The sequence below is a fragment of the Schistocerca cancellata genome, chromosome 5, assembly GCF_023864275.1.
Source record: "Schistocerca cancellata isolate TAMUIC-IGC-003103 chromosome 5, iqSchCanc2.1, whole genome shotgun sequence".
Classification (NCBI taxonomy): Eukaryota; Metazoa; Arthropoda; class Insecta; order Orthoptera; family Acrididae; genus Schistocerca; species Schistocerca cancellata.
This window is the reverse complement of record NC_064630.1, coordinates 382,721,016-382,737,348: the sequence shown is the minus strand read 5'-3', so window position 1 is coordinate 382,737,348 and position 16,333 is coordinate 382,721,016. Positions and strand designations below refer to the sequence as shown.

The window sequence follows — 16,333 nt, the reverse complement described above, 5'->3', positions numbered from 1 at the left end:
AGCAGTCTAATATGGAATTTTAGCCCTTCTTTGTGCTCATCACAAAGCAAAATAATTTTATAAAGAAATATTCTGAAGTTATCTGGTGATGACATTGTCATGATGATGTTGAAGGCGTCAGTAAACAATTAATTTGACCATCTGTAGCTTATAATTATCATAGAGACATTTTCTAATAGAAATTTTTAAAATTTTATTTTTCAGTGATTGCACTAAGATTGGGAGGCAGTCATGGATAACATTGGCTATTGTGTCAACAGAATTCCTTACTGTTGCCAGATTTGATTGGGACACTATTACCATACCCATTCCGAGGTAAGTGTTTAGTAGCAATACATTGCTCGCTATTTTGAGTTTATAACTATTTGACACGAGAATATTATAGCATTGCAATAAATGGAGAAGTGAACTGACCACATGGGCAAGCCCTGAGAGCGAGAGGGGGGGGGGGGGGGTGAGAGAGATCTCTCTCTCTTTCTCTTTCCCTCCCCCCTCTCTCCCTCACTCTCTCCCTCACTCCCTCCCCTCTCTCCCACCCTCCCTCCCTCCCTCCCTCCCTCCCTCCCTCCCTCCCTCCCTCTCTCCCTCTCTCCTCCCCTCCCCTCCTATCTCTCTCTCCCTCTCCCTTCCTCCCTCCCTCCCTATCTCCTCCCCTCCCCTCCTATCTCTCTCTCTCTCTCTCTCTCTCTCTCTCTCTCTCTCTCTCTCTCTCTCCACCCCTCCTCTTCCCCCCTCTCTCTCCCCCCTCCTCTTCCCCCTCTCTCTCTCCCCTCCTCTCCCCCTCCCCCCCTCTCTCCCACTCCTCCTCCTCCCCCTCTCTCTCTCTCTCCCACTCCTCCTCCTCCCCTCCTCTCTCTTCCTCCCCCTTTCTCCCCCTCCCCCCTCTCTCCCCCTCCCCTCCTCTCTCTTCCTCCCCCTTTCTCCCCCTACCCCTTCCCCCCTCCCCATCTCTCTCTCTCTCTCTCTCTCTCTCTCTCTCTCTCTCTCTCTCTCTCTCTCTCTCTCTCTCTCTCTCCAGGGGTATGAAAAATATAATAACCTTTTAGAATGAGAATACAGATAACATAGATTACCTTACATGCTCACAACCCTTTTGTTAGCAGTGTCTGTAAGAATAACTTCTACACTGATATCAATATCATCAGCTGTGGTTAGTGTTGACTTCTTTCATCTTGAATCCATGCTGATTAACATTATTTTAGTTTAATTTTTATTGTACATCAAGGCTTCTACTCTCCAGTAGTCACCATACCTTTTTTAACATTATGTACCTCATTTTTCTAATCTTCTAATGAAGCAAAATCTTGTGTCATATTTTGTCCAGGTCTAGGATGAGAAGCTTTATGTATAAAGATTACGAATCTTATTTCACTCCAAATCTGTTACATCAGTCTGAAATACAAATGATACAATGACAGTTGGAGGTGAACTGATTAATTTTTCCTGGCGGATTATTATTATTGGAGTAAACAGGAGAGACTTTGTGCTTGTTGTTCGCAAGTGCTGGAGGTTAAGTTTTCATTAGCTGTGGTGCACAATGTATAAGATTACTGCCCAGACAGAACAGAATTTCACTTTGTATCATATAAAGTGAGTGTGGTTAATTCTACTACTTGAAGAACTATCAAACATAACTACACTCATCAGCAATTTAATTAGTCATACCTACTGAGAAATGGGTTATGTTGCCTTCTTCAGTGTTAAATGCACGTGCATTCCCTTCTTCCCTGTTAAATGCATTTGATGTATTCAGACCTGAATTCCACAAGATATTAAAAATGTTGGAAGACACCCTGATCCTCAGTTACTCATCCACCAGCTGCAACTCTTGGAGGGAGACTGGTCAGAGCTGAGTCCAAGATGTGCACATCTTGTCAAAGAAGTCCCAAATATGTTAAATAGGTTTGATGTCACATGTAAAGGAGTTATTATTACATTAATATATTTTCTTGTTATCATTATAATTTTAGGTATCTGTGGCATGTTAATATGCTGATTAGGCAAGCTGGATTTGGTAGGGGAGTATGGAGGGGGTGGGAGTGGGGATATTGTTATAGACTGTGGACCCCCTCAACTCCCAATGCCATCCAACCAAACTACTAGGTCTGTATCTGCTCCTGCTTTGTCATTGCAAATTTGAGTGAAACAACAGAGCTGATCCCACATGGTACACAAAACAGGTCAGAACACTGTTGCGGAAACAACAAAAAAAGCATGCCACATTTAAACAAACACAAAATCTCCAAGATTGGTGATCTTTTACAGAAGCTCGAAATTTAGTGCAGACTTCAGTGTGGGATGCTTGTAATAGTTTCCATAATGAAACTTTGTCTCAAAACCTAGCAAAAAACCCAAAGAGATTCTGGTTGTATGTAAAGTATGTTAACAGCAAGAGACAATCAATGCTTTCTCTGTGTGATAACAGTGGTAATACTATTGATGACAGTGCTGCAAAAGTAGAGTTAATAAACACAGCCTTCTGAAATTCCTTCACAAAAGAAGATGAAATAAATTCCAAAATTTGAATCGAGCAGCTGCTAACATGAGTAACTTAGAAGTAGATATCCTCAGTGAAGCAACTTCAGTCACTTAATAAAAGCAAGTCTTCCATTCCAGAATATATACCAATTAGGTTCATTTCAGTGCATGCTGATGCAATAGCTTCATACTTAACAATCATATACAACTGCTCACATGACAAAAGACCCATATCCAAAGACTGGAAAGTTGCATATGCAGCAGAATTTTGGAACATATATAGTGTTCGAGCATTATGAATTAGCTTGAAGAGATTTATTTACACATAGTCAATAATGATTTAGAAAACACCATTCTCGTGGAACACAACTAGCTCTTAACTCACACAAAGTGTTGAGTCATATTTACAAGAGATTTCAAATTGATTCCGTATTTCTAAAAACAAAGATGATGTGACTTACCAAACGAAAGTGCTGGCAGGTCGATAGACACACAAACAAACACAAACATACACATAAAATTCAAGCTTTCGCAACCAACGGTTGCTTCGTCAGGAAAGAGGGAAGGAGAGGGAAAGACGGAAGAATGTGGGTTTTAAGGGAGAGGGTAAGGAGTCATTCCAGTCCCGGGAGCGGAAAGACTTACCTTAGGGGGGAAAAAAGGACAGGTATACACTCGCACACACACACATATCCATCCACATATACACAGACACAGGCAAAGAGTTTGGGCAGAGATGTCAGTCGAGGCGGAAGTACAGAGGCAGAGATTGTTGAAAGACAGGTGAGGTATGAGCGGCGGCAAATTGAAATTAGAAATTAGCGGAGATTGAGGCGTGGCGGATAGCGAGAAGAGAGGATATGCTGAAGGGCAAGTTCCCATCTCCGGAGTTCTGACAGGTTGGTGTTAGTGGAAAGTATCCAGATAACCCGGACGGTGTAACACTGTGCCAAGATGTGCTGGCCGTGCACCAAGGCATGTTTAGCCACAGGGTGATCCTCATTACCAACAAACACTGTCTGCCTGTGTCCATTCATGCGAATGGACAGTTTGTTGCTGGTCATTCCCACATAGAATGCGTCACAGTGTAGGCAGGTCAGTTGGTAAATCACGTGGGTGCTTTCACACGTGGCTCTGCCTTTGATCGTGTACACCTTCCGGGTTACAGGACTGGAGTAGGTGGTGGTGGGAGGGTGCATGAGACAGGTTTTACACCAGGGGCGGTTACAGGGATAGGAGCCAGAGGGTAGGGAAGGTGGTTTGGGGATTTCATAGGGTTGAACTAAGAGGTTACGAAGGTTAGGTGGACGGCGGAAAGACACTCTTGGTGGAGTGGGGAGGATTTCATGAAGGATGGATCTCATTTCAGGGCAGGATTTGAGGAAGTCGTATCCCTGCTGGAGAGCCACATTCAGAGTCTGATCCAGTCCCGGAAAGTATCCTGTCACAAGTGGGGCACTTTTGTGGTTCTTCTGTGGGAGGTTCTGGGTTTGAGGGGATGAGGAATTGGCTCTGGTTATTTGCTTCTGTACCAGGTCGGGAGGGCAGTTGCAGGATGCGAAAGCTGTTATCAGGTTGTTGGTGTAATGGTTCAGGGATTCCAGACTGGAGCAGATTCATTTGCCACGAAGACCTAGGCTGTAGGTAAGGGACCGTTTGATGTGGAATGGGTGGCAGCTGTCATATTGGAGGTACTGTTGCTTGTTGGTGGGTTTGATGTGGACGGACGTGTGAAGCTGGCCAATGGACAGATGGAGGTCAACGTCAAGGAAAGTGGCATAGGGTTTGGAGTAGGACCAGGTGAATCTGATGGAACCAAAGGAGTTGAGGTTGGAGAGGAAATTCTGGAGTTCTTCTTCACTATGAGTCCAGATCATGAATATGTCATCAATAAATCTGTACCAAACTTTGGGTTGGCAGGCCCGGTAACAAAGAGGGCTTCCTCTAAGCGACCCATGAATAGGTTGGCGAACGAGGGGGCCATCCTGGTACCCATGGCTGTTCCCTTTAATTGTTGATATGTCTGGCCTTCAAAAGTGAAGTAGTTGTGGGTCAGAACACTTAGAAGATTCTATGTAAGAGACTGCTTATACTACACTTCTCTGTCCTCTTTTGGAGTACTGCTGCCTGGTGTGGGGTCCTTACCTGATAGGATTTACAGAGTACACCAAGAAAGTTCAAAGAAGAGCAGCACATTTTGTATTATAGAGAAATGGGGGAGAGAATGTTACAGATGTGATACAGGATTTGCAGTGGGCTTCATTAAAACAGACATTTCTCATTGCAGAGGTATCTTCTTATGAAATTTCAATCACCAACTTTCTCCTCTGAATACAAAAACATTTTGGTGACATCAACCTACATAGGGAGAAATGATCGTCATAATAAAATAAAGGAAATCAGAGCTCACGGGGAAAGACACAGGTGTTCTTTTTCTCCACGTGCTCTTCAAGGGCAGAGTAATAGAGAATTATTGTGATGGTGGTTTGATGAATGCTCTGCTAGGCGCATAAGAGTGATTTTCAGAGCAGCGATGTACATGCAGATGTAGATGAACATGAATATGAGATGGTTTACTTGAGTAAGAGTTCGTACCAGTGACTGATGATTAAGTGCAGTGTATTGAGTGGCTATGAGAGTATGTTTTGAATTGTTTTCAGTGAAAAACAATGATTTTATGTGATTCTTAGTTGTACTAACCGCTGCAAGTAACAAAAAAAGGTAGGGATTAAGTTTCACATATTTCCTAAGAACAATGTGAGGAAACAAAAAAGGATAAGTGCTTATAAATATGCCAACTTCTTTTCAGTTGCTGGTGTGTGTTCAATACATTTTGCTGATTATGAAAGGGGTTTGAAAAGTGACCTGTCGACTCTTCCACTGAAACATAAGTTGAAGCACGATGCTGTTCCAACTGTGTATCACGTATTCTCCAAATTTGGTTTAGGAGGTAATAATGAACCTAATAATGAGAGAAAAATTTGGGCACAAAAATGAAGCTCCTATACAGAAATGAAAGACATTTTATAGGTGCATATATTACCAACCAATTAAGAAACTACTAGTAGAGAAAACTGTAATTATGAGAACAAACAGTTGTGTAAATGCGACAACACCCATTTGTGCCAAAGCTTAATCTCTCTCTGTGTAACGCTGAGTTACTTGAAACAAAATACTTGAGGATTCTTTTTCTGTGTAGTAACAATGAGCGGTTATGGAGGCTGCTGTGCTGACTGTTCGTCTGAAGATATAGCAGAGGCTAAGAGTTCACATTGTTTATCTTATAAAGCATTATGTTTTTAAATAAAGGTAATTTTTTGTGCTTTTAAATAATAATAATAATATAATAATAATAATAATAATAATAATAATAACCAATTACTAAAGATAACAGAAGTATTCAGCAATGATATAAATATGGCTTTTGGAACAGGCAAATGTAAGAAAAATAGCATAGTCAAGGGAAAACACATTAAACAAGAAGATTACATATTGGATAACCACAGCGACTGCATAGAAGCGATGGAAAAAACAGATGCCTATAAATATCTAGGATACAGACAAAAAATAGGAATAGATAATACAAATATTAAAGAAGAACTAAAAGAAAAATATAGACAAAGACTAACAAAAATACTGAAAACAGAATTGACAGCAAGAAACAAGACAAAAGCTATAAATACTTATGCTATACCAGTATTGACCTACTCATTTGGGGTAGTGAAATGGAGTGACACAGACCTAGAAGCACTCAATACACTTACACGATCACAATGCCACAAATATAGAATACATCACATACATTCAGCAACAGAAAGATTCACATTAAGCAGAAAGGAAGGTGGAAGGGGATTTATAGATATAAAAAACCTACATTATGGACAGGTAGACAATTTAAGAAAATTCTTTCTAGAACGAGCAGAAACTAGCAAAATACACAAAGCAATCACTCATATAAATACATCAGCTACACCATTGCAATTTCATAACCACTTCTACAACCCTTTAGATCACATAACATCAACAGATACAAAGAAAGTAAATTGGAAAAAGAAAACACTACATGGCAAGCACCCGTATCATCTAACACAGCCACACATAGATCAAGACGCATCCAACACATGGCTAAGAAAAGGCAATATATACAGTGAGACGGAAGGATTCATGATTGCAATACAGGATCAAACAATAAACACCAGATATTACAGGAAGCATATTATTAAAGATCCCAATACCACAACAGATAAATGCAGACTTTGCAAACAACAAATAGAAACAGTAGATCACATCACAAGCGGATGTACAATACTAGCAAATACAGAATACCCCAGAAGACATGACAATGTAGCAAAAATAATACATCAACAACTTGCCATAAAACTTAAACTAATAAAACAACACGTTCCCACATACAACTACACACCACAAAATGTACTGGAGAATGATGAATACAAATTATACTGGAACACAACGATTATAACAGATAAAACAACACCACATAACAAACCTGACATCATACTCACCAATAAAAAGAAGAAATTAACACAACTAATTGAAATATCCATACCCAACACAACAAATATACAGAAGAAAACAGGAGAAAAAATTGAAAAATACATCCAACTGGCTGAGGAAGTCAAGGACATGTGGCATCAGGATAAAATCGACATTATACCAATTATACTATCAACTACAGGAGTCATACCTCACAATATCCACCAGTACATCAATGCAATACAGCTACATCCAAACATATATATATACAACTACAAAAATCTGTAATTATTGATACATGTTCAATGACCCGAAAGTTCCTAAATGCAATATAACATATACCGTACAGTTAAAAGGAAGTCACGCTTGATCAAGGTCCGCGTCACTGTCCATTTTTGACCAGACATAACGTCTGAGAATAGAAAGAAATAATAATAAATGAATAATAATTATAACAATAATACTCTATAAAATGAAAAGCACCATTTGTATTCACATTTGTTCATCTGTTAAAAATGTGTGGTTATAAGCTTCTGTTCATTGTGATGAGATGAGAGGATTAACAGTGATATCATTGCACACAGCACTTCTACACTTGATACCTACCATGTATTCTAATAACCATGATACAGTGCATGTGTAAGCTGCTTCAGGTGAAAAAGTGGATATACTCGATTTTACAGTTGGTCCCTGAATCATTAACTGGTGAGAGACAATGGTAGGTGCGCAGGGGCACCATTTCACCCTGTAGAAACATTCTTAAATTTTTTGGGATTCACAGCCCCAACATGTTTTTACAATGAAAACATGATCCAAGTAGACTGTATTCTGTTTATTATCCATTCACAGATAATAAACAGAATACAGCCTATTTGCCCCATGTTTTCATTCACATAGAGACATCCACAAGCAAGAATACCTCCACCACCTGCCAGAATAATAACCTTGTTGCTAACTGGGATGCATCGCTGTACATGGTTTTCAACATACTTGTATATCGCCATCAGCATTTGCCAATGTTTACTGCAAATTACTAAACTAGGCAACCTTCTTCCATGCTGTCAGTGTCAAATTGCAGTGCTCATGCTTAAAATCATATATACATAAACAAAACACTGGAAGCATCAGACTACTGTTTACATAAGTATTTTGGTAATATATTTACAAATTATTATATGAATTGAATCATTTTGCTGCTAGTGTCTTTGTTTTGTTTCTTCATTCTCTCTCGTGAGTGATGTGAGCATCACAATAATTAGTTTGCCTACTATGATTGTCAAATTAAAAGCATATGTATCTCCAGCATCTTCTCCGAAACCACTGCATTGATTTGGTATGCATACAGCTTAAAAACAAGTATCAGCACATTGGGAGTTAGAACCTCCTAGCTTCCAAAGGAGCGGAGATCAGGCAAAAAAACGTTTTTTTCAGCCTGACAGGTGGGCTGCCCTGCACAACAGGCATGTTGTATGGGAGTAGTATCAATTTGCTGTATTGACCTGCTCTGCGAGACAGCCTACATGATCAAAAAAGTGTTTTACACCCGAGTCATGTAGGCTGCCCTGCACAACAGATGTATATGCAGATGCTGTTGGACTGCCTTGCAGGGGCTGCATGTACAGATAGGCATGTATGGGCAGAGGGGGAAAGGAGGTGATGCACGGAGAGAGGGAGGAGCAGGGAATGGACAGAGAGAACACGCAGGAGGAGACGGACAGATAGAAATGAGTGGAGACATGTTGTGTGGGTAGTGTTGGCATGTCTTGCAGGGGCTACACTTGTGGATGGGCACTGCTAAGCAAATGGAGCTGTTAGGAGATGAATAGTTAGAGAGGGGGAAGGAGGAGATGGACAGGAAGAGAAGAGGGGAGGAGGAGATAGAGAGATAAAGAGGGGTCAAGAGGAAATAGACAGACAGTGGGGGAGGTTGAGATGTACACAGAGATTGGGAAGAGGAAATGGACAGAGGGAAGGGGAAGGAGGGGAAGATGCGGGAGGCAGGTGGAAGGGGTCAAGTGGTAGTGGACAAGAGGAACAGGAGGGAGGAGGAGATGGACAGAGGGAGAAGGTGGGAAGATATGGTTTGAGGAGGGAGGAAATGGGCAAACTGAGGGGGAAGCAAGAAATAGACAGAGGTGGGAGAATGAGGGAACAGAGAGATGGGGGAGGAAGAGGTGGGTACAGAGAGGGAGGAGGAGATGTGTTCAGTAAATGTGTGAAATGCATTTGCAAGTAAATCTGTTGGGAGCAAGTGTCATATTGTTCAGAGAGAATTTACCAAACAGACTTCAGAAAGAAAATTACCTAAAGCACGAAGGAAATGATAAATTTAATTATTTCCTAAAAATTGTTCTTACAATTAAATTCACAGAGGGGAGACTTTAAAAACAGGGTGTCCATAAAGTGTCAATTTTGTTGAAATAATGACTGAATTCTAATTATTTATAATGGCATATTTTTATCACATCCTACATTCAACATGAGCACCATTCACATCCCCAGACAACTCCCAGCTGCTGGCTGTGACATAATGGACATTCCAGAGCGTTTGTCGTGTTAGAGCTGCAGCAGCTTCTCCAAGTTGATCTTGGAGCTCCACCAGTAACTTGATACATTGTCAGCAAAACAAACATGCTTGGTAAATCCCCATACAAAGAAGTCCATGGGTGTGAGTCTGGGAGAATGCACTATGCAGATCATGCAATTTCTGCATGCACAATACATCTTAAACAAAACACATCATTCAAAAACGTACACTCACTTATGGCATATTGCCCCATCCTGTTGGAAGCAAGCATAACCCTCAGACTTCAAGAAGAATATAATAATTCCAATGCCAAAGAAAGCAGGTGTTGACAGATGTGAAAGTTACTGAATAATAAATCACAGCTGCAAAATGCTAACGCAAATTCTTTACAGACAAATGGAGAAACTGGTAGAAGCCGACCTCGGGGACGATCATTTCGGATTCTGCAGAAATGTTGGAACACGTGAGGCTATACTGACCCTATGACTCATCTTAGAAGATAGATTAAGGAAAAGCAACCTACGTTTCTAGTGTTTGTAGACTTAGAGAAAGCTTTTGACAATGTTGACTGGAATACTCTCTTTCAAATTCTGATGGTGGCAGGGGTAAAATACAGTGAGCGAAAGCCTATTTACAATTTGTACAGAAACCAGAAGGCAGTTATAAGAGTCGAGGGATGTGAAAGAGAAGCAGTGGTTGGGAAGGTAGTGAGACAGGGTTGTAGCCTATCCCCGATGTTATTCAATCTGTATATTGAGCAAGAACTAAAGGAAACAATAGAAAAATTCAGAGTAGGTATTAAAATCAATGGAGAAAAAATAAAAACATTATAATTCTGTCAGAGACAGCAAAGGACTTGGAAGAGCAGTTGAACGGAATGGACAGTGTCTTGAAAGGAGGGTATAAGATGAACATCAACAAAAGCAAAATGAGGATAATGGAATGTAGTCGAATTAAGTCAGATGACGTTGAGGGAATTAGATTAGGAAATGAGACACTTAAAGTAGTAAAGGAGTTCTGCTATTTGGGGAGCAAAATAACAGATGATGGTCGAAGTAGAGAGGATATAAAATGTAGACTGGCAATGGCAAGGAAAGCGTTTCTGAAGAAGAAAAATTTGTTAACATCAAGTATAGATTTAAATGTCAGGAAGGCTTTTCTAAAAGTATTTTTATGGAGTGTAGCCATGTATGGAAGTGAAACATGGACGATAAATAGTTTAGACAAGAAGAGAATAGAGGCTTTCAAAATGTGGTGCTACAGAAGAATGCTATAGATTAGATGGATAGACCATGTAACTAATGAGGAGGTACTGGTCAGAATTGGGGAGAACAGGAATTTGTGGCACAACTTGACTAGAAGAAGGAATCGGTTGGTAGGACATGTTCTAAGGCACCAATGGATCACCAATTTAGTATTGGAGGGCAGGGCAACGTGAAGGGAGACCAAGAGATGAATACACTTAATAGAGTCAGAAGGATGTAGGCTGCAGTAGGTACTGGGAGATGAAGAAGCTTGCACAGGATAGAGTAGCATGGAGAGCTGCATCAAACCAGTCTGTGGAGTGAAGACCACAACAAATTGCTAATCCAAATAAATGCAAGTAATTTTTGCATCAGTAGTAAATTTCTATTCTGTTGAGATTAAATTAGAAGAATATAATTAATTGTAATTGCAATGTCTCCTTTGTTCTATTTGTAGGCATATAGCTGCTTTGTGGGCTGTTGGTCTGTCATCATTAGTAGCATGGACAATATGGAATTTCTTGATATCAAGGAACACAGCAAGAAGGTGAGTTTTGATTTTAACAACCAACTCCAAGTTAATTGTGAGGAGTTTCATGAATATCTTTTAAATAAGAGTAACTTTTAAATAAAATTATAATGCTTTAAATATTATCTGTCTTGGAGTTTCAAGGAATCATGGCAGCATTGGTTAATTTCATAACAGAATTTGTTAGAAATCGATATACTTTGTATAGTGTCTGTAATGTCAGCACAGAAAGTAATATCATTTATAATGACAAGTCCCTGTACAGTATGCATGTGTTTTGCATAATTATATTGCCCATATAATATGTGTAAATAACCACGGATTTTGACTGAGCATACTTGGTGTTACTACAAGTATAGAATACTGTTCATTATTTATGTTAAGATATGATACGGTGATAATATTTATAGACACATAGCTAAGTACAAATCATAATAGTTTTCTTTTACTATAACTGTTGCAGATATCCTCCCTTTTTTAAAAGCATGTTATAGATTTACAATTTTTAATTTCCAGAAGCAGTGTCGCTGATGTTGCTCAGCGACGTATGAGGTGGGCGGTTGTAAAGAACTTGAAATGATTGACTTACACCTGATAATCAGGTGAATTGTGCATTTTTGGAAGAAAGAAATACCTCCTTGAATCTGTATCTTATTTGCTGGCATAAAAAGAAGAGACGTGATCTGTTTTTCATTATGAGGACAAAGCAACAGTTGTTTCATTCCTTGATAGAGAATGAAAGTTTCTCCTGTCATTCATGTTCAGACCTTATATAATTTAAGACACGAAGTGAATGGGATGATATTCAAAGCCTTCCTTTTACTATTTCACAGCTGTTTGAGCCTTTGTGTTGTGAAAAGGAGGAGGACTAAAAGAAAAGTGAGTGTATTAGACTGCTGCACTATTTTCCTCATGTCAAAGTGGTTTATGAGCTCTGATCATTCACAAGAAACCGAAAAATTTTAAGAACGGTCCTGTTTTTAAGAGCCTATTAGCACCATGAATTGCTGCTATCAGCAGTTAGATTACGATTTTTATGTCAGAATTTATTTAATCATACTGAAAAATCTGATGACGATACTCATTGACTGATGTGTGTGTTTCAGAGTAGCAGTAACTATATTCATCCTTAGTTCATGCTAATAATATGCTACTCTGCTTTTGAAAGTAGTTTAATATTCAAGTTCCATTCCTGTTCTAATGGTGTGGAATGCTCTAAATTTGTATTTTGTATGTTAAAAAAATTAAATTTTAGTATTAACAGCTACTAATAGATTCAAAATCATTCTTGTCAAAGAATAACTTAAAGTCATTAAGAGTCAACAATCGTAGCTGGATTAGACTGTAATATTCCGTCTTGATATCTTTTCTATTGTACAAACTGTACAATTCTACTTGTTTCACCTTTAAACAATCTTCAGAATCTGTCAGATAAAAGGACAAATTTGAGAAATTTAACAAAAAGTGAGATGTTCCATATTAAGAGAATATCAATACCTAGTATCTCACCAAAAAATCCAGCATATGAAAGTACCAGGGACAATTGCTACCATTCAGTGACACCGAGTGCCTCAAGTAAAACATGCTGTGGCTATTAGGTGGTGTTAATGCTGTCAGACTTTCAAATATAGCATCTATAGTTCTGAGTATTACTCATACAGTTATTTTATATTACATAAAATCTATAAATATAACAAAATTTTCTATGGACTAGTCTGCTGGTGAAACCATTTTAATATATGATATAGTATTATAGAAGAAGCATAGGTTCTTTTTAAAAGTATTTAAAAATTAAATTTATTTAAAATAAGGATCATGTAACATAGTAACAAAAATACGTAGCAAGTGCATTAAAATTAAATGTACATTTGTGTTGTCACCCTCTTGTCACCATCCTGTTTACTTGGGGTGTTGACTCCAGAGTTGTGGCCAGATAAGTCACATCTTACAACTAATGTGCATCTTACGCTTGTTTTATGACATTGTGTGATATTTCATAGTCACAATAGTCCTTTTATCTGACAGATACTGAAGACAAATAAAATTGTTATTGAAATATTTTGGCAACACAACACCACAACTCCGGTGACAACATGAGAAGATTTCATGTGTGAAATTCACCGTTAAAACCTGCCCATATAGATTCTGAAGATGGCTTCAATTTTAATTCAAAATATGTAAAATTTTAAGTTGAGTAGCAGTTATCAGTTACGTATGAGATTGCTTACAAAAGGGATTCATTAGTATCTTTGACAGCATGCAGATATCGTACCATGAATAAACAAAAGGGAGCATACTATTGCCACACTTAATCCATAGTTTTCACTCCAGTAGTTTCATGATTCAACAAACTTAATGTATCAAAGTACCTCAAACTATTCAATCAGTGTCTGCACAATTAGGTTTAATTGGCACAGCACATGCAATAGAAATAGTGTGGTTGGACATGAATAGATCTTCTTTCTCTTGTGATCTGTAACTAACCATGAAAGCATCTCTTTAATTTTCTGTAAATGGTTATGAAATATTTTCACCTTTTTTCATCATCATCATCATCATCATCATCATCATCATCACAGTCACATCTGTCTCTTTGTGCTAAGAGAGGAATGTTTGTGTACTTGTTTCACACAACACATCAGCACAGGCCTTAACATGAGGTGCCTACTAGCATTTTTGTCTGATACCCTTTGCTAGAAAGAGAGACAGCAACTAGAAACATGAAGATTTTACTATAACAACTGCTTATCAATACACTGACAGTAAAATTATATTTGAAGCCCAGTTAGAGGAAATAGTGAAAAGAAATTTAAACTATTGGCCTTTTAAAAATAGTTTTTAGATAGGAACTCTGATTTTTATACAGTTACATTCTGTAGAGAATTTTAAAGTCACTTAGTGTTGAATGGAGCATGATATTTGCAGTTGAGCCCTTTATATTTAAGAAGACATTAAATAAACTTTTTTTGTAAGAAACCTACTGTCACATAAATTTGAATTGAGAGTATGACATGCAAAGTGTTACAAAATTCCCCAGTTAAATGTGGTTATTTAAACATGCATATCATTTGTTGGCATTAACCTTTATAAAATGTTAGTACTCTGGCATTAAAAATACAAAAAAGTTAAGATTGTTTTCCAACTAGTCATGTATTTGACTGCATCATCATTATATTCTGTGTAGCATTCCATTTTATGCCCGTTTTGACAAAACAAGAGTTAGCAGCATTACTTTAAAAAGAAAAACGTTAGTGCATGATAAGTACTGTAGTAGTAAATAAAATAATAATTGTCTCAAATTTTGTAATGAATGTCCTATAATGTACTTAGTGATGTAATTAATTATTGTAGATACTGTCCCAATTGAGATAATTCATGGCAGTGTAGCTTATTTAAAAGAATATCTTTATCAAAAAAAGCTGAAACAATTTTCACATTTCTTGTGGAGTACAAGAGCCTTATTTTTTCCAAGCTCAGCAAGGAATGTAAATTAGAAATGACTCTTGTTATCATATGAATAAGACTTTTAAACTTGAACCTAAAGTTAGATCAAAAATTATAGAAATGAAGTTTCATATGCTCAGGTTATTATATTTAATGCTGAAAGATAAAATATCTTCTTGAGATTCCTTGCTTTTATCAGTGGAGTTAATTGTTGAATCTGCAATATTTACATATTCAAAATGTTTAATATTTTGATAAATGTAGCACCATAAAATTTGGATTTTGTAGGAACATAACTTAGTGTGTCCTATTCCTCAGTATATTTATTTTTTACCAAAATGTCTGCTTGATTAGCAAAGGTAGGTGTGTGTGTGTGTGTGTGTGTGTGTGTGTGTGTGTGTGTGTGTGTGTGTGTGTGTCGAAACTACAGATAATTTGTAAATGAATGAAGGAAACAGGAAAAAGAAATAAACATTGTATAAACTATATTTTACCATCTAAATTGAATCCTCCCATGCATAATTGATTTATCGTGTATTTGATATTATTAATTGCTCAGTAAGTTCAAGTATATATTAGGGATATGGAAAAAAACCAGAGAAGTAGATATTTTTAAATAATTAATACTACTTAAAATTTGTTGTAACTTCTTAGCTAAAATGATAACATAGTTTCATGTTCTGGTTAGCTGTTATTAGTAAAAATAAGACAGTTTCTTGGTGAGTTATATCGTTCTCTCAAGTTCTTCAGCTTGTCAAAATTAGTTATTCACTATTGTCTCTACACTGTGTACCTCAATATGACCTTAAGTGCTTTTCTGTCATGAACTGTTACTGTTTGGAAGCTACAGAACTTGAACAATACAATAATGAAAATTTCTGTGGTAAAATAGCTCTCATACATATAATTTCATTTAATGCTTTAGTTATAAAAGCAAGTTTTATTCAGTATTATTGTTGGGACCATTGAAGTAAAACGTTATATTATCAGTTTCACATGCTATATTTCGAAAGTGTTAAGTTTTAAAAACTAGATTGCAGTTATCATACCAAAATATAGCAAAACTGTGTGTTGTGGAACATATTTTTGTGTATGTAAATTGATGTAATCTTTGTTGTTATTGTTGGAAATATAATTATAAAGGCCTAATTTTTCTTCCCAATGCTGAATAGATGATGATTAGTATTTTGTGGTATATAGACTGTTTTAAATATATACTTCAATAAAAGAGAAAAACACATGTTAACTCGCATTCGGGAGGACGACGGTTCAATCCCGCGTCCGGCCATCCTGATTTAGGTTTTCCGTGATTTCCCTAAATCACTCCAGGCAAATGCCGGGATGGTTCCTCTGACAGGGCACGGCTGACTTCCTTCCCCATCCTTCCCTAATCCGATGAGACCGATGACCTCGCTGTCTGCTCTCCTTCCCCAAAACAATCCAATCCAACACATGTTAATTACATTGACCATAGACAAGCATACTGCTATCATTGTCTGATTCATTTCTAATTGATAAACAATCTAAATCATTTATTTGACTTTTTTCCCCTCAGTCTTGCAACTCAACTTCATGAAACATTTAAACATTTGTTGCCCATTTCAGGCAACAGTGGAA

At 37.7% G+C, this 16,333-nt stretch overlaps 1 protein-coding gene across 2 annotated transcripts in view; it reads left to right on the top strand.

Moving 5' to 3' along the window:
• LOC126188964 (phosphatidylserine synthase 2-like) overlaps positions 1–15,135 on the top strand; it is a 243,146-nt gene extending 228,011 nt beyond the window's left edge. The window contains exons 9-11 of one of the 2 annotated variants that reach the window (XM_049930723.1): positions 205–315; positions 11,201–11,290; positions 11,789–15,135. In XM_049930723.1, coding sequence (XP_049786680.1) covers positions 205–315; positions 11,201–11,290; positions 11,789–11,852 — 265 coding nt within the window. In that variant the 3' untranslated portion in view covers positions 11,853–15,135. Of the gene's footprint in view, positions 1–204; positions 316–11,200; positions 11,291–11,788 lie in introns of those variants that run through there. The other variant, XR_007537887.1, reaches the window with a different exon arrangement.
• The last annotated feature ends 1,198 nt before the right edge of the window (positions 15,136–16,333 follow it).